Raw genomic sequence first — 20,995 nt, forward strand, 5'->3', positions numbered from 1 at the left:
TTATTTCTTTAGAGTTGATATGTTACTGATTCATTTACAGGTAATTTTACACTTTTTGCAGCAACAATCCTCTTAAATATAATTTAGAAATTATTATTAATTATTTGAGTTGGATTGACCTTTCAATGATATTTAATTTAAAATCAAAATAACGACAATAATACGCAATTATATTAGAAGTGAAAGAAGTAAGATATTTTTACTGTTTTAAATTAAACCTGTTAGAACAAATGTTTTTATTGGTTTGATGTAATATTCCTGTCTTAAATGCATTGTTTTTGTTCACTGTAAGCAGAAAATGTGTGTCAATAATCTATATAATAGGTTTTACTTAGTGAATTAAGCTACTAAAAATTAATTAACCTTTCAACAACATTCTAATTTATTAAATGGGTCTGTATTGGATTTTACAGTGGACATGACGTTCTTTGTTTCTTACTGCTCAATAAATCCACTGACTCCTCTTCCTTAAGTGGTCAAACTAAAAGCTTTAAATCTAAAGAAAAATACTAAATAGAATGGATATTTGAATGTTGTTCCTTTTATTATTTTTATTATAATTTTTTTGCTCGTGGGAAACAGTTTTGCTTTCGATATGGAACCAGCATGTTCTTGTGCCACCTGGCAATGAAAGAATGAAAACGAAAATGGGGACAAAAGGAGGAGAAATGACAAAAAGAATGAGAAGTGAGAGTAAATGAATGGATCTGAGAGCAGACAGACCGTCTCTGTGTGAACAAGACAGAAGGTCATTGAGAAATCTCTGGACTATCAGACAATAGAAGTAGGCGCTGGCCCAAGCAGACACATGACAAAGAGTGTCCTAAGAAATGCCAAACTTTAAAATGGATGTGGTACATCGAATACGATTGTGCAAAAGAATTTGAGAAGAAAAATATGTGAAATAAAAAAGTATATGTGCTACACTGTGAGTGAAAGATTTAAATAACCAATTTGAATAAAAACAAAAACCTCTGGTAAGTTTAGAAGAATGGCTAATTTGTCAAAAATCTTTACAGCAAAGGCAAAATTAGGCAGCTGCGCATTTTTGATGAGCTTAAGAATATAAATATAAATCTTGGTTAGTATCTTCTCACTTTGTGGTGATGTAAAACCTGATACTGGTGTTTCAGAATTTTCCCGTTTATGACAGGCTTAAGCCTTGGTGATTTTTGGTTGGTTTCTAACCATTCTTCCCACTTATTTGTCATCTGATGTAGAGTTTAAATCACATTGTTAAAAACTGGGGTAGCATTGGATATTACATTAGAATGATAATTAATTACAGTGACAAATCAATGCAATCCCCAAACGCCAAACTTAAAGTAATTAGACATTTGTTCACTAAACTTGAAAACAGTACAGTCCATCACATAAATAAATGAATAAACAAATAAATAAATAAAGAGTATGAATTTTGGCAAGATAAAGGCTCCAGTTTTTAATAAGATTAATTCCAAAAGCTTGTGGAATACGTTTAAAAGTTCCAATCTCAATTTCAATTCTCCGAGGACTATTTGACCAAATCTTGGTGTATAAGTATATACTTCTTTAAAGATATATTCTGTTGTTGATGCTAAAGGTTTATGTAAAATTCTAAAACAAAATCATTATTTCATTTATTGAGGGGAGAAAGCTACCCAAACCAACCTGTCCCTATAAATAAATCTAATAACAAGTTTGCAACGACAGTCATTGAGTCTTTTACAGCACAGCCAAAGATTTTCACACATTTGCTTTTGCAGATATATTGTAATTTAACCCAGATGGAGGATTTTCAAACAGCTACAGCCTGTTTATGGCTGTATGACAGCAGCTTTAAGCTTTGTCTGGGCAGCTAATTTAGCTTTGCATTTAGCTTTTCCTTTTTGGGTCATTCAAAGGGGATTTTGTTTGTGTACTTAGGTTAGTTTTCTCCACTTGGAAGGGTAACGTTCCTGAGAAGGTTGACTACCGGTATTCTCGATTTTCATCATTTGGGAAATATGGCTCTCACCTTGGTTTACTGAAGTCCCAGTACATTGCAAATAGCTTCCAGACTGATAGATGTGATGTGTTTTTTCTTATGTGTTTCATTAATATTTCCTTTTATTAAGACACGCTTTGTTGAAGTAGATAGATAAGGATAGATATTTAAGGTTTTGAAGCAGGTTTGATTTAAGAGACTCATTGATTGAACATTTCTGGTAGTAAAATAGTTTAAATAAATTATTGTAATCTTTCTAAAAATATAGTTATTTCATAATTGAAAAGACTAGCTTAGATTGGAGGTCTTTTACTTGTAATAAATCAATGTTACACTTGTTTAAAACATATTAGTTTAGTTAACATTTATATATTTATTTGATGATTGGAGGCATTCAAGTGTGAATAATTGTTTTTCTCATTACAGCATAGATGTGATTGCATCATTTTAACGCCATTTGAGAAAATTTGAAGTAAGTTTAAAGTTTGCCTCCAGATCTTGTTTTATTTTTTCATTCAAAGCAAGTGTTTTAATTATTTTACTTGAAATAAAATCATCCTTGAACCCATAAAATCATTTCAACAACTTTGCCTGTGGCTAGTCTATGCAAACTGCATTTCTTTTCAAGTTAAGTAGGGTGACTGTGTCAGGATAAGGTGTTTAGCCCTGCTCCATCTGAGCTGATGTATTTTACCAAGGTTAAATATCACCGTTACCTGACTGTCCAGGCCCAGTATGAGCAACATAAAGAAAAATAGCGCTGCCCAAAGTGGCGCCAGAGGCATCAGAGTCACAGCTTTGGGGTAGGCTATGAAAGCCAGGCCTGGGCCTGCAAACAAAGAAACACAGTCAGAATAATGAAACCCTTCAATACTTAGAATGACTCATAACAAATAGCTGCACACTCACCACTCTCAGCCACCTTACTGATGTCCACTCCCTGTTCCGCAGCCATGAAGCCCAGAACAGAGAACACAACGAAGCCAGCAAAAAAACTGGTTCCACTGTTGATCATAGCCAGGACAAAAGCATCCCTACAGAAAAATGAAAAAAAAAAAAAAAAAAAAAAACACGAATACAGAAGTTAAAAAGGAAAAAAGTGGGGAAAACACACTGGACCATATGATGTAACTTAGGCTTATGTAACATACTCAAGACAGACCCAGACAAAGAGGAGATGGACTCGGATGGTAAATTAGGGATCAATAGCAATTTTCTAAAAGACGAAACCTTCTTAGTTGGCAGGTAGGAAAAAGAGCTAATGCCCCAGAGAACCAAAGAAGCTGCAAGTCTAATTTAGATTTCCATTTTGTCTGCTATTATGATCAGTCATCTGAGTCAACTAATGCTGGAGAACTTCTCTGTACAGTCTCTGAAATATTTCTTGTTGGAAATACTGAGGTACATGACAAAATCCAACCGTTTAGTCTGTTTTTGTATTAACACAGCTGTTAAGGTCTAGAGTAGCACAATGCACAACAAAAACTGGAACTCCACAAAGATATGAGGAATGTATAAACAACATCTGCTGTGGTTTCTCTAACAGTGTTACATGGTTATGTTCAGGAGAACCCTCCTCTGAGTAAAATGTCAACAGCCTCTAGGAATTTTCTTTTCCTTTTTTTTTTACTCTTTACACAAGCACTTCTGTGACCCCTCCTGTAAACAGCAAGTAGCAAACACCTTCAATCCATTTGAGGAGAGATTGTCTGAGAATGTGTGCCATAATCCCGATTATTCATAGCATCCAAACAAGGAAAACAGACGATAACATAAAGGAAAATGGAGCTCAGTTCAGCGAAATAGTTTTGTTTTTTTTTGTCTTAAAGAAGAGAAACCACGCTATAAAAATAGTTGGGACATTAGTTGCCGCCCAGTCATGTGTCGGTGTGTTTAAGGTACCCTATCCAACAACTCTAGATATTTCAGTCTGGACAACAGCATGAACAGAGGGGGCAGAAGATTGACTTGATTTCTAAACATACATGATGGACCATTAAAGATGGATTTTAGTTTTTTTCAACATTACTTTGCAAAAGTAGCTTAAATTCATTAAACTTTATCACATTTCTGCGTTGTTGCTATTAGAACATGTTCTTTATTTTTTGGCAACATTATGCTCTAGAACAACACAGAGTACTGCATTATTGTGAGGAGGAAAAAAAGGAGTTTTCTATATCTCGTATTCAAATAAAGTCGTGGTCAACCAACTGTTTTATAAGGTCACCTAGTTAATCAACACACACAACTTTGGTGTTATTTAACATCACTACGGATCTACCCATTTTGTTTGGACCTCTGGGTTCTGTTGGCAAACATTAGTGTGACAACATAAAAGAGATCAGGGATGAAATTATGTGTCTGTTTTAAAGCAGGGTTGTTTGGGAAAACATTTTCCCAAGCTTTGAACGTCCCACAGAGTGCTTTTCAACCCATCTTTTTAAATAGAGAGATATGGCACATCGTCTAAGGCTTGGTTGTCCACCTCTACTGACAGGACAGGCAAGGTAAGGATTGACCGGGGAAGTAGGAAATGAAACATGCAGCTATGAAGGAGCTGCAGGCATAGAGTAAACTGATTGGGTCAGAGGTAATAGGGATTTTTGCCTCGCACCAAAGAATCTGACCTATTAGTGAAAATGAAAGAAAATGTATGCCCTGCAAGCAAACCAGGATGTGGCAATAAAGGAGCACTTTTGACCCTGAAACTTGGTGATGGCAGCATTATGTTGTGTGAAAACATTTTCCTAAGTAGGGATTTGGTGGCTGAATAAAGCGGATGACAAGATGGATGAAGCTAAATCCAGGACAGTCTTTAAAACAATACTATTGGAGGCTGAACCTGAGGCAAAATTCCCCATCTAGCAGAGTAGCTATTATCATTCAGGCAGAACTCCATGCGAAACGTTTAAGCATTTTTTAGGTGTTTAAACCTGAATAAAAAACTGTGGGAATATTTGAAAACTGCTGTTAAAAGATGCATATTCATTTACTCTTGAGTTTGAATTATTTCTTACACAAAAACAGACAATCAATCCAGTGTTTAGATACAAAGTGGTGGTGACGAAAAAGAGGTACTTGCAGCCATTTGGCCCTAAGGAGGTTCTTCATGTGATTGACTCAGAGAGGTAAGAAATAAAATATTTTTTTCTGTCTGTAAACAAAAATTTGAAAGCTAACATTTCCTTTTTTGAATTCACAACTATGTCCTATTTGTGTTGGTTTATCACATGAAATGACACAAAAAAATGCACTGAGGTTTTTTACTCTGATAAAATGGGAAAAAGTTAAATGGAAATAAATAGTTTTGGAAGGACCTGTACTTTCTGACCTGTAGTAGTGTTCAAAATTTACCATAGCAGCACATCATATTGTAACTTCCAATTATGGTTAAAGAAGAAAAGGATATGCCTGATAGCAAAAATATTTATGAGATTCCTGGTTTTATAGGATTCCAAACACACAGGCTGTATGGTGAGATTTATGACAGCAGGCGATATTACTGCTGCAGAGTTATGCAACCGCTGCTCAAGGAAATCAATATCATAAACATGTTTGAAACATGTGAAAACCAATGCAATAAGAGAAATGAGGACAGGTCATTTTTGAGCAGTCATTTATAGTTTTCATTTGTACTTTTAGGGCATTTGAAAGTTTAAAGTTAATGGTACCCAGAGAGAAATGAATACCTACCCCTAATATGACATTGGAAGGCCATATTTGAGTGTTTTGGGATTAAAAGTAAGGTAAGGGCTTCTTGTCAATCTTGGCCTTGTTTCAGCATCAGTGGTGTCTGTATTTTATGCTGTGTATAAACTCACTGGTAACAGTTGTTATGGAAGCGGTTGTAGCTGCCCAGCGCCGTTAGGGCACCAAGTCCGATGGCATAGGAGAAGAAAATCTGAGTGCCAGCATCAATCCAAACCTATCATAAAAATTAAAACACTATTTCCAACAGTTCTGATCTGTTTATAAAGATGTCTTTTTGTTTTCTTTCTTTTTTTTTTATTCTTTTATATTGCTTGTTTACTGCACAGAAAAACTAAACACACACACACAAAAAAAGGATGTAATGTAAGAGTTTCACCTGTGCTTCTCCCAGTTTGGACCAGTCTGGTTTTAAGTAGTAAACAATTCCATCTAAAGCGCCAGGTAGGGTGACTCCATGAGCCAGAAGAACCACCAGAACCAGGTAGGGGAACAGTGCTGTGAAGTACACAACCTAAAGAAGTTGAAGGTAGAAATGAACGAAAGATTCAATCAAAGATCAACTCATACGTCATATTTTTATTGGTGGATAAGATTGTGAACTACAATGCACTTGTATTAAGTTTAAGGAACATGAATTCTATTAAAAAATATTTAACATAACTAACATAACTGTTTCCTCCAAATACAGAAAAACAACACATTAAGGTTTGTGGCTTCATGATGGCAAAATCTGAAACTGTTCAAAGCATATCAAACCCTTTAAAAGTTAAAACATGTTTGGGTATTTTACAAAGAAAGGTTGATTTCGTTAAGTTTGAGCTATTGTGTAACACCAAGTGTTGTAATCACTTATAGGTGATTACCTGCTTTGCAAACACTCAGTACAAAAATGGAGGCACACTAGGTCTTTCTTTTAATAGATGTGTAATACGTGTTAGGAAGAAGAAAATGAAGCCTGTTGATGAGAAATCAGAAAAAACAAGCCCTGCAGAAGTGGGTGTTTAGGTGTACCTTTTCTGAAAGTACTCTAAATCAAGTTATTCTGAAGAGGCCACTCCCAGTCTCCGAGTAAATGTGTGAGTCTGGTGGGAATAAAGTGGTGAAAGAGAACATTTTGTCTTGATCTGACGTAAACATGGTCAGGAAAATGCCCCTTTTAGCTTGCAAACATGTACATAGTGGAATGGTAATAAGCGGCTTACAGCAGGCGGGTTCAATCTGATTCATTATTCTCACCCTCCCTCTAGCAGCTTTATAGCGGCTAGAGACTCAAGAACCTACTTTTTTGTCACAAAATAGGGATTTAGTCATTATGGCAATGTTTTGAAGAATGTAATTCCTCAAAAGATTATCAGTATTTTATATTTTATATTATTTTCTAGAAAAATAATGGTGGATCAACAGGGTTTTCTAGGGTTTTATAAAAGACCTTCATAAATATTCAGAGAATCTTTTGAAAGTTCTGTTTTTTTCGGCTTTTTTTCATCAGTGGTAAAGCTGATTTGGAGCTGAAAAGAAACAAGTGCTTCACCAGCTTTCCCCATTGAGACCATATATATTAACCTGCCTTCTGTAAAACTAAAACATAACTCGTGATGTTAGGGATTTGGGTTTAGCCTCTATAGGACATTACCTTGCCAGTAGATTTCACTCCTTTCCACATGCAGAAGTAAACAATGACCCAGGTGGCTATAAGACACAGCACCATCTCATAGCAGATTGCACCAGGCTCATGCAGACCTCCAGAGAGGCGAAGCACTTTACGTCTAAAAAAAAAAAAAAAAAGAGCAGCAAAAAATGGGCTAATTAGGCAAATAAAAAATCTGAATGGCTTAAAATCACCAGCTGTGTGTTAAAGTGAAATAATTCATGCAGAACTAAGCAGTTTTTCGCCCTGAAAAAAAAATTCAAATCAGACATTTGGCTAATAAATGTAATATAAATGCAAAGACATCAAAACCTTGGATAAAATATAAAAAAAAACAAACTAAAAAATGTTTCTCAGCAAAAACAAGGCTTTGTTTTAATAAACTCTATAAAGACTTGAACTCAACGCTAATTCTTACATTTTGAATTTAAAAAGCTTCTTGGATTGGAAGCGAAACATCTTCAAACTTGGAAACAAAGTCCAGCAGATAGTTTTTTTTTTTTGTAACTTTTTTGTAATATACTAAAAACTATTAAAATGAAAAGCCTTTCATGATTATTTTCAATCTTTTAGTTTTGCTTCTACAATCTGTCATGATTAACTGAAGGATCTGAACCTACTCCCAGAACTCGATGACCGGGGAGCGCAGACCCTCGGTTTCCATGCAGCTGTTATTGATCAGGAGAAGGGAGGAGGTCAGGTTTGGTGGCGACAGGGTGGACAGGGGGTTGGAGGTGGCAGCTGGTGACTGTAGAGCGCTGCGGTTGTAGCAAGCACGCCGGAAGTCTTGTGTGCAGTTGGGAGTGTTCCAAGGGTGTCCACAGGTGGCCCAGGGTAGTGGGTTAGTAAAAGAGTGGAAGAAAAAGTAGAGGCCCCACACCAGTATCATGATGTAGTAGGTATTACAGAAAAACACAATCACCATTGATGCAAGTCCCAGACCTAAAGAACAGAAGAAACTATGTCATATTCTTCATAAAGCTGAGTATCACAGTCTACTGAGGATTACAGAAAGGTTTCTACCCTTAAAGAGGGGAGCAATGTTCCATGCAGAGACTCCTCCTTGCTTCATGAACTGGCCCAGTGCGATCTCCAAGAAGAAGACGGGGATTCCGCCGATGAACACGATCAGCAGGTAAGGGATCAGGAAAACCCCTGAGAAACACACATTTGAAATATTTTAAGTTTTTTTTTTTTTCAATTTGGCCTGTTTTAGGTTAAAAATAAAGGACCCATCCGTCACAGGATGATAACTTTTAATCACCTAGCGGAATCACAGTGATAAACTGACCCAGACCTCACGTCTGTACTTAGCTCAAAGCCTAAACATAGGGAAAGTTTCTGTTTTACTCTTTAGAGCTTCAACCCTCCTATAAAACAGGCTGTATGTGGAAGTGTTGGCAATGTTTTGGAGATCTCAGCGCTGAAGTCAGGGCCTACCTTCTCTAAGGAACGGAGACGTATGTTTATACAGCAGTTAGCAGGGCTTATTGGAATTACAACAAACTAAAGACGATTATATTGTCATCAGCATATTATTTGGTCTTTACTTTCATCAGCAACACCTTGTCTACCGGGTCTGACCTTGCCCCTTCACCTAATATGAACAATCTTTAACTATTCATGGCAGACTTAATAGAACTTCATGTTTTTGAGTTCTGTTAGGCTCCGTAAGATCATTAAAAGAAACTGGAAGTAGACCGACTATTTTCTTTGTAAAATCAAAACTTAAGGGAATCAAGATCAGAACCCAGTGAAAAATAATTTCTAGTGACATGGAGTGATTAATTATTCGTCAGTTTATTAAACCATTTTTGTTTTCTTTTAAATGCTTAGATTTTTTAAAATAAATTATGCGAGATAAAGAAATAAAGGAGTATTAGGAGATAAGGTTTTAAAATATGGAATCAAAAGCTGGGCAAAGACCAATATCAGGTGTGAAAAAAAAACCATAAGTTGAATTCAGGCAGGAGGACAGACAGGAATCTCTATGCGACATAAACACAATGTCTCCAATTTTACGAGTGTTTCAACACATAAGTAGAGTGTAATATCGACCTTCAACTTGACAGCTGCTGGGTGAGACGGCAAAAAAAGGACTATGAAATGGAGATGATAAGAGGACAATAAACAGGAAACAGAGACATGTTGTGTTAACGGCTTTCTGTGTCGTGCTAATCCTACTTTTGGATCCTTATACTTCAGCAGAAGTTTGAGTTGATCGATGTGGGGAGAAAAAAAAAAAAAAAAACGCATAGAAATTAGGGATGAGCAATTCAAATCGCTAAATGGAATTTCAACCACTTGGTTTTGTTAATACCAGAGCTGAGTGATGCCAACATAGTGTGCAGATGGGACAGAGTCACATGACAGCGATGACGCAGAGCAGAACGAGGCCGAGAAGAAAGGGGGGAAAGATGGATAGATTACATGAGATGCAGGCAGAGAACTGGGACAGCGCTGTGGAGCTCTAACAGGGTGCATCTAAAAAAATTTACAAATTTAAAAAAAATCACACATGGAGGCAACAACTTTGCGGGCTCTGCATCCGTGATGCCACTTGACAGCTCACACCTCATTCAGCTCCTCTCTCTTCATGCTGCGTTTCGGAGGGAAGAGGGCTTTAGCCATATAAGGAAGCATTTGTGAGTCAAGGGAGAAAAAGGTTGAGAGAGATGGAGAGAGAAAGAAAGAAGAGGACAGAAGCCTGCGCTGACGTATCTCAACATATTGCTCAAATTATCAAGAAAAGGGCTCTGACAAGCTTAAATAAATCCTTTTTAATCCTAAAAGGATGAGACACATCAGCTGATTTACAGACAAACATCTGATTTGGAGGGGATTAGTTACATAATTTTTACAGCGGCGTAATCTAATTTCAAAGGCCGTGCCAATTTGTTTCATTTACAGGCAGGTGTTGAAGGATAACTTTGCTGTGTAACAAAATGTAGACTGCAATGATCAAGGGCACAGAGGATGAGAACGTGCTGACGCTGGAAGGACAAATGGATGGGTGCCATATCAGGAGAGTTATTGTGTAACATATGCATATGTCTCCTTATCAGGACAACAGCCGGGTGAGAAAGAACGACTTAGTATCCCTGAAGACTGCAGGACGGGCGTGCAGGGGGTGGACTGTGTGAGGCAGCCTATTGTTATATGATACCAGTAGGTGGGTATCAGAGCTGCAGGTCACAAGACACAGACACACGAGGAAAGGCAAACACAAATTCAGCTTTATTTCAATGAAAGGTCTCATTAAAAATAAACCCTCAAAAGTGGGTAGGGCAGTGATAAGGAAGAATCGAGGGCAAAAGTCCCAGTCAGGTAAGGTAACTGTCGGGCAAAGGGAAATACTATACAAAGAAGACATAATGCAGGTTAAAGGCCTTATAGTCAAATGAGTGCAGGAGAAATGCAGCAGGATTATTTGTTCTAAGTCCGACTGTTAAACAGTGGCTGACTATAATAAATAAAGAATCATGTGGGGAGGCAGAGCTTTGAGCTACGTGTTCGTAGGCACGCAGGCCTTTCCCTGCCAGCACTTTACAGTATATAGCTAACCATGTGGGCCACAGACTGTACACTTAAAGTGCACTCATTGATTAAACCTGTTGGTAAAAATGTTGTGTCATAAAATCAGATATCTGTTTAGAATAAGATATTAACATGAACTTTATAAACACCCTCAAAATAGCCTATTTTCCCCTTGTTGTCTGACTTAAACTTCCTTTCACTTTAAATTATTTCTATTTATTAAATGTCTGATTAATGAGCAAGATTTTTTTAGCTGATATGTTTATGAACGTTCTTTAAATCCAACAATTTACATAGATCTACTTAGAATCTAATAGAAGTGATTTTTGAATGATATCTTTGCAAAAGGGTTTCACAATTTGTGCTGGAATTTTGTTCAATACCTCTAGAAAAAACTGGAATAACTTAGATAAATATCTTAGGAGGCCTTAAAACAGTTTGTATGTGACTGAGATCATGAGTTTGTGATGCATATTCCAAAACTTGACTATGACTCTGTTATCCTTAAAACCCTTCACCAATAATCTGGCTGTATTGCTGGAGTTAGTAGGAAAACCTGTTTTTGTCCAAGTTCAACTTCCTTCTTCTCCCTCTTCCCGTTTTACTTTATTTGTGGAATGAAACAGTTAATATAGTAGCTCAACAACCCCAAAATATGATGCTGCCATCTCTTTACCTCACAGCCTGTTCTTAAGTTTGCAAGATTCCTCCTTTTCCCTCCAAATCTAATGATAATCATTATGCTCCAAAGCTTAAATTTTAGTTTAAACAGACCATAGGACATGTCTGTAAAATCAGCTTAGTCTCTGTACATATAAAGATGCTAAGACATTCCCTTGCCTTAGATGCTTATGTAAAATTCTTTGAAAAGATGAACATAGCACCTTCAGAGATCCAGAAACTGTTCCCAAGGACAAAAGACTTGTCTTTAGTTCTGTCCTAATCTTATTTATTTGTAATCTTATTTGTTTTTCCACGATGCCAAATAATAAGCCTGTTTGGGGTTGTGCCTGAATAAAAAAAACATGCAGGGATGCCTCCAATTTATCTCATAATTATTACATTTAGCATGCCATTCTTTCACTTTCTCATCTGGGAGCTATCAGATTGTCTAAGGCATTGTAATTATATTTAACCTATCTATTCATCTATTTAATTTAAAATAATTTATTGAAAGTGGACGTTGGTAATACCTCTAGTAAGTACATTTCAATTCAGCCAAAAAGTTGGTTTCTGACAGGAAATGAGACACAGAAATCTTTCAAAAAAATAAAATACACTAAAAGTTTGATAGGTTAAGAAAAAAAAAATCAGATTTTTTAGTTACATTTTAACAGAATGGCATGTTGAAAATAATTATTTATACTCTTACAATCAGTTGAAACATATGTATTGGCATTAGAGCAACAAGAACCTTCTTATAATTGCTGACTGGCTTTTTGTAATCTCTGGAAATTATTTCTGATGATGAGCTGAAGGCCTCCTCGTCATCACCCTAATCTTTAGTTTCTTCTAAAGATTCTCTATCAGATTCCAGTCCAGATTCTGGCTCGGTCCTTCCAAAACTCTAACGTTATTGTCGCGAAGAAACGTGATCAAATATAACTTTTAAAACAATCATCAAACCAACATCTGCCGGGAGTTAAAATCATTTTGAGCGCAACTGTGTTATAAAAGCTATGTTTTAGCTAAGAAGTGCTAGGGAGGTTAAGATTTGTTTATTAATATAGTAGATTAGGTAAGCGTTCAAGGCCTGATTTTAATCCCTTGAAGTTGGACTTTTTTACCAACGCAAAAGTCAGAGATGGCACGCACACACAGGAGAAGGCAGGGGGATGGAACTCTAAATTCTTAAAACAGAAACAGATAACAAACCAGATAACCCCACAAGGCTACAAAAAGCAACAGAAGATCTGCTAAAATAAAGATATTTGAATTACTATGAGTACAATCATGGTAAAAAGAAAGAATCTCTACACTTAACCGAATGGTGTCTTTAAAGATACTATGGTTTGAAATTAATGATTTGGTGCTTAAAAGTTTTTCAAATATAACCTCAAGTCTACACTTGACATACCATAGATTCCATCACGTCATTGCTTATCAAATAATGCTATAGCCAAAAAACGACTCTTGTTTAAAACAAACCACAACAATTGACAAAGCTGAGGAACTCAAATGGGTGCGATTGATCTCTCTGCCTGATCAAAATGCAAATGCTTTCACACAGTGATGCAGTTTTAGGGAGGGAAATCCTATAGATAGACCTGTTGCTCAGTTGATAACAAGGCTCATCGGGAATTATTGTTAATTGCACTGAGGAGTTGATTCTCATTAGGAAAACACAGGTGGGATCGACTGCTAAGTGAACAGGTTGAATGCAAGCGCTGCATTTTCCATATACTAAGACCCAACACGATGCATTATCCAAAACTTAATTATCTTTAATCATAATGAGTTGTATTTGCATGACTTGTTTGATGTCATGTATTTCTACTGAGAACTATAAAATCAAGTTAGTTTTGACTGTTTTTATCTAATAAACATGTGTAAGGCAGCTAATTTGATCTGAGTTATTTTCTTTATCTTTAGATAATCTTGTATATATAGTGCGTTAGATTGAATATACGTTTTCTAAATCAACAGATATGTACAAATATGCAACTGAATTTTGATATTTTTACCCTTCAAATGAAGTTTAATCGGAAATGTATCAATCAAACATTTACTTGTGAGTACCAAATTCCTTTTTTTCCCCATCTGGTTGATTGGGGAATTTTTGATGCATGAGAAATTACTACATTATCCTCATTCATTCCATCTGAAGAGGTTTTTTTACTTTCAAAAGTGTTAGTTTGCAGATTTTATGTAACAGTATGACTTTGATCTGTAGCTATCTGACCTGCTGGCAACAACTCAAGATGCCTTCATTTAGAAACAAGATAATCGATTGGTGCATAATATTGATTTAACTGAAATCCTAATTCCATTTTACCTTTCTAATTTTTCAATGTCCATCATTTCTGAAAATTAGTCCTGAGCATCATATGAAAAACAGGATAGACATATTCAAGAGCAATGTAATGTCTGTATTTAAGTGTACAAGTCTGTTTGCAGTCAAAACAGAGATATACAGATGCCTTTAAAGCTCACCTCCTCCATTCTTGTAGCACAGGTATGGGAACCGCCACACGTTGCCCAAGCCAACAGCGAATCCAACGCAGGACATGATGAAGTCCATCTGCCTGGTCCAGGTTTCTCGCTCCCCATCCCGTCCAGCCACTGCCCCGTTTCCAGTCCCTGCTGCAGCCCCGTCCTGGGTCTGTGGTGGACCAGCCCCTCCACCCTCTCCACACCCTGGGTCGGCACCAAGCACTGGCACCAGTGGGCGAGCTGACCCCCCGCCCTCCTCCTCGGACAGGGCCCCTGCCTCCATCTGGGAGACATTGATTTCATCTGAACACAGAAGAGAGGTCAAATGACACAGGAGAGATGGGATGAGGCGAAACCATGAATGAATTGGAAATGGATCTGTATGAGAACCACGTCTAAATAAAACAGCAAACTGTGGCACATCCTACGTCATCACTGATGAATCACAGTCTCTCCAGCCAGACATACAATGAATGAAAACTAAATAAGTTTGCTTCCCATTCATTGCAAAATGACTCATGATCAGAAAACAGTCAAATCCCATCTCATTAGACACTTCCTCTGTCTTGCTATTTTATATTTTTTTGTCACCCGCAGTGTGTTGGAGTTCACTGTGATCACTGATCCATCCCCCGATGTTCATTCTCTGTCGGCGCCTCTCTTGATTTGTGTGCTGCAGCACACACAAACCAAGCACAGGCACATTACTGCAGCTCCTGTCGTGCTCATAAAGCTTTTTTCTTCTGTTTTACATAACCAAATAAATAAGGGTTAGGCCTCATTTTGTGGCATTCCATAATATTAAGTGTCAGGCGTGTTGATGCAAAGCGGGGTGGATGAATCCAGATCAGAGCAGTTTGAGGGTGTGTGAATATAGATGAGGAGGGGGGAATAGATGGGGAGAAATGATTTAAGCATCAACATGGAAAGAAGATGCCTCTGCTTTTGAGATATTCTGTTTGTTTATCAAAACAGGTTCATAGGCAAATACAGATAATGAGAAACAATGGTTTATAAAGAGATTAGACTTATCTTATTTTAAGAATGCTAAAGCATAAAAGCAGGATAAGCCTTACCAAGCTGAGGGATGAAGCACTGGGGATTTTCTTTGGGAAATAAATGTTTTTTTTTCTTCCAGATAGCAAGTGATTAAATATGCCTGCAGGCTGGATATGCCACATCTATTTTTATATTTCATGATGCATTGAGCAATCAAGGCGGAAACTAGTGGAGGACATCTGTGATGTTTGGCTGTTTCATGCCAGGTAAACAGTGTAGAAGTTAATCAGATGATTTAAATAATACATATATATTATGGCTGTATGGTTGTTGAATGTTAAATCAGCTGTAAAATGTAAAATAAACAAAGAAAATGTTTATAAAAAACTTACCTTGGCTGTTCTCTTCCACCTCTGGTGACATATTAAGGGAAAGGTATAAGCTGCTTGGTGGTATCGTCTTTAAATTTGAAAAATATTTGTTTGTTTTGTATTTTTTCGTGTGTTTTTTCTTTATATGTACCCGACTGGCTCAGAGGGGGAGACAGAGAGATGTAGCCACCATAAAGGCTACACTGCCTCAATTGTTCTTGTTGTTTTCTGAGTTTATTTCTTCTTTCTGAAATAATACAAAAATTCAGTTTTTTTTTTCTATATCACACGTTGGAACCCCTCAGCTCAGCCGAAAGAGATGGAAAAATGTCACAAAGCGCCGCGGTCAGTTGAGCCGTTGACAAGGAGGAGATTCAAAAGCAGTCGACGAAGCACTTAAAGGTAAGCCTGAAGAATCTCATGGATGAACCCTTAATGAAAAATGATACTAAGCCTTTGGGTGAATAATTTGTATGATTGTTTTGGATTCAGCAGCTCGGTCAGAAGTCCATGGTCCCTGGTCTGCGAGGTGCCGCGGTTCGACGGCTCGGAGAATGTGATCTGCTCGGCTCGACAGTCCGTTAGCTGTGAGCGACTCTCTACCCCCGCCTCCTCGCGCTGCCGGTGGGTCGACGTGATTGGCTGAGGGGAGTTCCCGGTGAGGAGCGCGCGCAGCATCAGCAACAGCGCTCTGGCAGGACGCGTCACGACAAGGATGCGTTCTATACGTCCTTGACCTGATATCACTGGGAAATGTTTCTATATATCGCAGGCGGATGCGGGTATTTCAGGTTCAGAATTAGTTCTAAACATATGAATGTGCATCTCCACACCACAACCGGGGACTAATGTTTAACACAGTGATATCAGACCACTCAAGTCCTCTATGGCTTGAAAACAGGATGACAGAAAACTAGGCAGGGGTTTTTACTTTTTTGAAGCCTCTAATCACAAGGTTCAAGAAAATGTGTAAAGTTGAGCTAAAAAAGGTAAAGGCCGTTTACAATAAATGACCTAAGCGATAATAGACTGTATAAAAAAACATTAATAAGTAAAAAAAAAAAAAATTGGCTACATTAAAATAATTGATTAAAAAAAACGTATTAGTTCATGACCTTGAGTTATGCAGCAGGACCATTGCAGCGAGTCCATCTTTGAATGAAAACAAAACAAAACAAAAAAATCAATAGTCAAAAGTATCTAAAGCAGACGAATCCATACAATGCTTCAAACAAGAAACTGACAGTAAAAACCAATTTCCAGTTATCCTAAATACTTAATTTTAACTCTAACTCTAGGAGGAAATCAATTTTCCAACTGGTTATTTTCCGCAGGCTGATCGGATTCCAAATTCTACTGGAAAATTAAATCTATATATTCATAAAGCTGGTCAGCAGACAGACCTCATGGCTCCATAACAACATGGATCCTCTACCACTACAATCTTCTTTCCTACTTTGTGACCCTGGTTTCTTAAACTAATGCATAATTTGCTATATTCACAAACTGAAAAGATGATTGACTTTAGTCCTTTCACTCTTTTCCACTCTAAAGTGGGCTTAATTCAAGGAATGCAACAGTCAGAGTGCATGCCTTGGGTACATCCGTGCATTGACTTCAGTTGCAGCCACACCTTTTGAATATTTCACAATGAAACATTTTCTTACAGCCTCTGCAAGGTTGCAGTTACCCTGAACCTTTGCTCTCAGTTTTCCTTCCTTAACTTCCTAATAATACACTAGCATACAGCATCATGCAACCTTTTAAAGTAATTTTATGTCACTGTAAAGTCAGCAGTTTTGCCTTTGAATAATATGGGCATTACCTAACATTTTTATGTAAACTTCCTGAACAACATTGTTGAAAATGCCATTAAAAATTCAAAATAATCAAAGTTTACAGACATATAAAATTGATATATTTCTAACAACTTCCTATGTTCACTTTTTTAACTGAAATATAGGAAAATAAATAACTATTTAAATTACCTTCTATATCTTAGAGGTTGTCTGTCTGTTATATGGTATACAAAACATTCAAACATTGAAAACACAGTATTAGTCACCAGATAATTGTTTTAAATTTTTGGGGCACTTAAAGGTCGAGATAGAAAACAATCTTGACATTCTTTTTAGAAACCCACGGAAATATAAAATGTGAAATGGCATGTTTTTTCTGTAAGTTTTAAAAAACAATGATCAACATATTAAGACAGAGAAATCCCTATTCTACTAGTTAATAGAGTTTGTGATACTTATACGAACAGACTGCATAGCAGTGCTGGTAAACTAAAGTGATCGTTAGGGTCACAGGAATTCCAATGCTAGTCTAAATCAGACAACTATTCACCTATATTTTACCACATAATACTATAAATTCAGACACCATCCAATTCTAAATTTAACTTTTAAACTTTTGTGAACAAAAATGACATGAACAGATTAATGGTAAATTTTAATGTAAGAATCATTCCCGTTTCTTTAGAGATTTGAAAACACTGAAATAATACTGCATTAAGTATTGCCAAATATATGTAGCCACAGATACATGTATTGTATGACACCTATGAAATCTCTTTAAATTGCATCATAGTTGTCGTCAATGTCTGAATTAGATTTTTAAGTTTGATGCATCGGATTGGAAGCACTTGATGCCACCTAGTGGCCAAAAGGTGCTTTGGCATCTTCAGTAAAGAATCAAACAACCAAACACTGTTCATAAAACATAGCTTTATAGATTTAATGTCTTAACACACACAAGTACATTGTTCACACTTACAGATTTAGTGCAATGTCAACCATTAATAAATACACGTCTTTAACTTAAATGACCAAATGATGGTAATAAATAAATAAATAAATAGACACAGACAATAAATACATTTGTGTTGTGCAGATATTAACGCGCAGTAAAACAGACCAAAGATCTAGACTTGACTTTTACCTGAAGGACTGGCTTTGCATTATTCTATCCAGCCCAGTATAGTCCTGACTGTTGGATTTTAAACAAAGCTTTATTAAATAACACTTTGCGACCAATATCAATAACTCTGGACATGAAGATGAAAAAATGAGCTGACACATTATATCTGAGAAGCACTTTCCATCAGGAATACATTCACAGACGACAATTATCACATGACCACAAGAAAATGGCTTCAATTTCATATCAATAAATTAAAATGACCTGAATCAGGGGCAGAGGCCTCATCTACTCAGACAGAGTGCAATTAAGCTGGCCATTATCAGACAGCCTGTTTTGGATATCTCTTCTCTGTGTTTATAAATACCAATCCCTCTAAATCTATCATTTATTATTAAGGTGCTGTTAAGTTGTTAAAACATTTAATCTCTTACATTTTTCACAAAACGTTTTTTTTTTTTTTTTAACAAATCATAAATTATAGTGAATCTGTCCTGTTAACATTGAAATGGAGATTTCATGAAGAAATATGTGATGCTAATTTGTGCAACTTTCATACAGGCTTAGACCAGTTCAAAAGTCCTGAACCTCCCTTTATCACTTGATGTTAGTGACCTGCTTGAGTTCATTTAAGGTGGTCTTGAGCAACAGCTTCCAGACTTTCTTTTAAGGATCTTAACATGTTTTTGACACTGGAAGATTTAAATAAATTTAATTTAAATCCCCTGTACTAAAAATGATTTTAATTACAATTTTAAGCTTGTTGATCTGTCCAACATTAGCCTATGAATCATTAAATGTTTAATAAAGGCATCTAAAAAGTTATTGTTAGGCCTACACAAAGTAAAGTGATTCAGGATCAATAACAAATTGTATTGTTAGCTGTGAAAAGTTGAAAAAAAAAATTCAAGAAGCAAATCATAGCACTACTTTACATAACATGCTCAGATTTTTAAACAGTTTGAGAAATAATAAACCAATAAGGACTGTTAATTGCATCTGCTAATCTCATCTTCAGGAAACAAAGAAACCTATGCTAACAGCTCTTTGGGACTCACTTCTTACTGCAGAGATGCTGTTATGTCTGTGAGACATAAGTTTGGCACTTTGAGCAACAACAATATGCACTTAAACATTTTCAGAGGAGCCCATTAAGTCCTTCGGAAACCCTGAAAAGCTTTGCTCAAAGACAGCCGTAAACCAACCAATCCGACTTAATGTAAGGGGTATCTATGATCTAATGTTAGGGGTTCATGATGTTTGCAAAGTGCTCCATATTATCTTACGGTGTGTAAATGTTAGTCAGACCTAACTAGAAGGATTGGTGCATTTTAAAGCAGATATAAATTATTAGGTAAATGAATGCCTTGGCTATAGATCCAGGTGGAGGTCGCCGTGTGAGAGAGATGGGTAATGGTCATCCACGGCAGACTTAGCTTGATGTCTTTGAGCAACTAGTCTCTGGTAGCGAGCCTGCTGCTGGTAATTGGGGTCAACGTTGACCCAGCTGGTGGCCACCCACTTTACTCCTCGGTTGACAGGACAATCACCATGCAAGGAGTACTCGTCTAGCTCGCCCATCCAACCTGGGAAATAGTGACAGAGAAACATTAAAGCCTGGTGAGAATGGAGAGTGGTGGGCCCACCACAGTGGAGGGGAAATGATTAATTAATACAGATATACAGGAACAAAGGTCTATCATAAAAGCCTAAGTTTAAATAAATAATTCAGAACTTTAAAGTATAATTAAGTATTTTGTTGCTGAATTCACAACCTATCAGTTATGAAACAGTCTCCTGCAGCACAGTTGTTGTGGAGGATGAAGTTGAGTTTAACGAGAAATTGAGAAAACTGCATGTCCTTTAATATCTTCTGATGAGAGCGACATGGATATAGGAGAGTTTTGGCAGCAGAAGACCAAGAAATTCAGGTTGCTAGATCACCCATTAGTTTGGGTTTTTGGCAGGTCGTTGAAAATGCAGGTGGATCTTTTTCTTAACAGTTTAAGGATTTCAGTCATTTCATGGTAAAAAACAGGCGTGAAGGCATATTCAGGACAGTTAATTTAAACTTTTAACTTTAAACAATACAAAAAAAACACTTGTAAACCTTCACACACTTTAGGAATAAAAATAAAAACATATTTTTATATTTGAATGTACCTTGACTTCATTTAAACCAGTTTCCCAATCAGGGGTATGCGTGCCCCTAGTGGTCTGCGAATGCATTGCAAGGGGTACATGAAAATATTTTATTTCTTAGGTAGTAAAATCAAATAGGGTCAGAATCTGTTTTGCTTTGTGAGAACCCTGCTGAAAAATTAAACAAGCTTTTTATCAACCAAAAAGTATGTTTTTATTATATGTTTGAGTTCACCTGCAGCTGTGACACACATCATACCAGGCTGTAGAGAACAGCCTGGTATCAGATGCTTACCACAGTGAGCTATCTGAACTCATCAAAGCAGCATAGGTGTCTTGATAAAAAGAAAGTTAAACTAAATAAGTCAGTCTGCTAATAATTGGTGTACTGTATTTTGTTCCCAATTCATCAAGTTTAAATATGGTTATAAGGGAGTTACTCAGAGAAGTATATATATATATATTTATAAAAACAAATTTATAGTATGATTTTATTTTGCATTTATTCCGATTCCTTACTGAATTCCAGGCAACATATTTATTTCT

General features: G+C 36.6%; 2 protein-coding genes across 3 annotated transcripts in view; both read right to left on the bottom strand.

The window, feature by feature from the left end:
- The window catches only part of LOC107094853 (sodium- and chloride-dependent creatine transporter 1-like), an 18,495-nt gene extending 2,528 nt beyond the window's left edge, over positions 1 to 15,967 (bottom strand). The window contains exons 1-9 of one of the 2 annotated variants that reach the window (XM_015390716.1): positions 15,407 to 15,967; positions 14,016 to 14,318; positions 8,349 to 8,480; positions 7,946 to 8,267; positions 7,311 to 7,443; positions 6,054 to 6,188; positions 5,788 to 5,891; positions 2,876 to 3,000; positions 2,683 to 2,795 (exon numbers count right to left, since the gene is read on the bottom strand). In XM_015390716.1, the coding sequence (XP_015246202.1) occupies positions 2,683 to 2,795; positions 2,876 to 3,000; positions 5,788 to 5,891; positions 6,054 to 6,188; positions 7,311 to 7,443; positions 7,946 to 8,267; positions 8,349 to 8,480; positions 14,016 to 14,318; positions 15,407 to 15,437 (1,398 nt within the window). In that variant the 5' untranslated portion in view covers positions 15,438 to 15,967. Of the gene's footprint in view, positions 1 to 2,682; positions 2,796 to 2,875; positions 3,001 to 5,787; positions 5,892 to 6,053; positions 6,189 to 7,310; positions 7,444 to 7,945; positions 8,268 to 8,348; positions 8,481 to 14,015; positions 14,319 to 14,606; positions 14,681 to 15,406 lie in introns of those variants that run through there. The other variant, XM_015390715.1, reaches the window with a different exon arrangement.
- Positions 15,968 to 18,107: 2,140 nt separating this feature from the next.
- LOC107094857 (transmembrane prolyl 4-hydroxylase-like) overlaps positions 18,108 to 20,995 on the bottom strand; it is an 18,373-nt gene continuing 15,485 nt past the window's right edge. The window contains exon 8 of the mRNA XM_015390729.1: positions 18,108 to 19,893. Within this exon, the coding sequence (XP_015246215.1) occupies positions 19,876 to 19,893 (18 nt within the window). The 3' untranslated portion in view covers positions 18,108 to 19,875. The remainder of the gene's footprint in view (positions 19,894 to 20,995) is intronic.

The sequence above is a fragment of the Cyprinodon variegatus genome, unplaced genomic scaffold (assembly GCF_000732505.1).
Source record: "Cyprinodon variegatus isolate N-32 unplaced genomic scaffold, C_variegatus-1.0 Scaffold509, whole genome shotgun sequence".
In the NCBI taxonomy this organism is placed as follows: domain Eukaryota; kingdom Metazoa; phylum Chordata; class Actinopteri; order Cyprinodontiformes; family Cyprinodontidae; genus Cyprinodon; species Cyprinodon variegatus.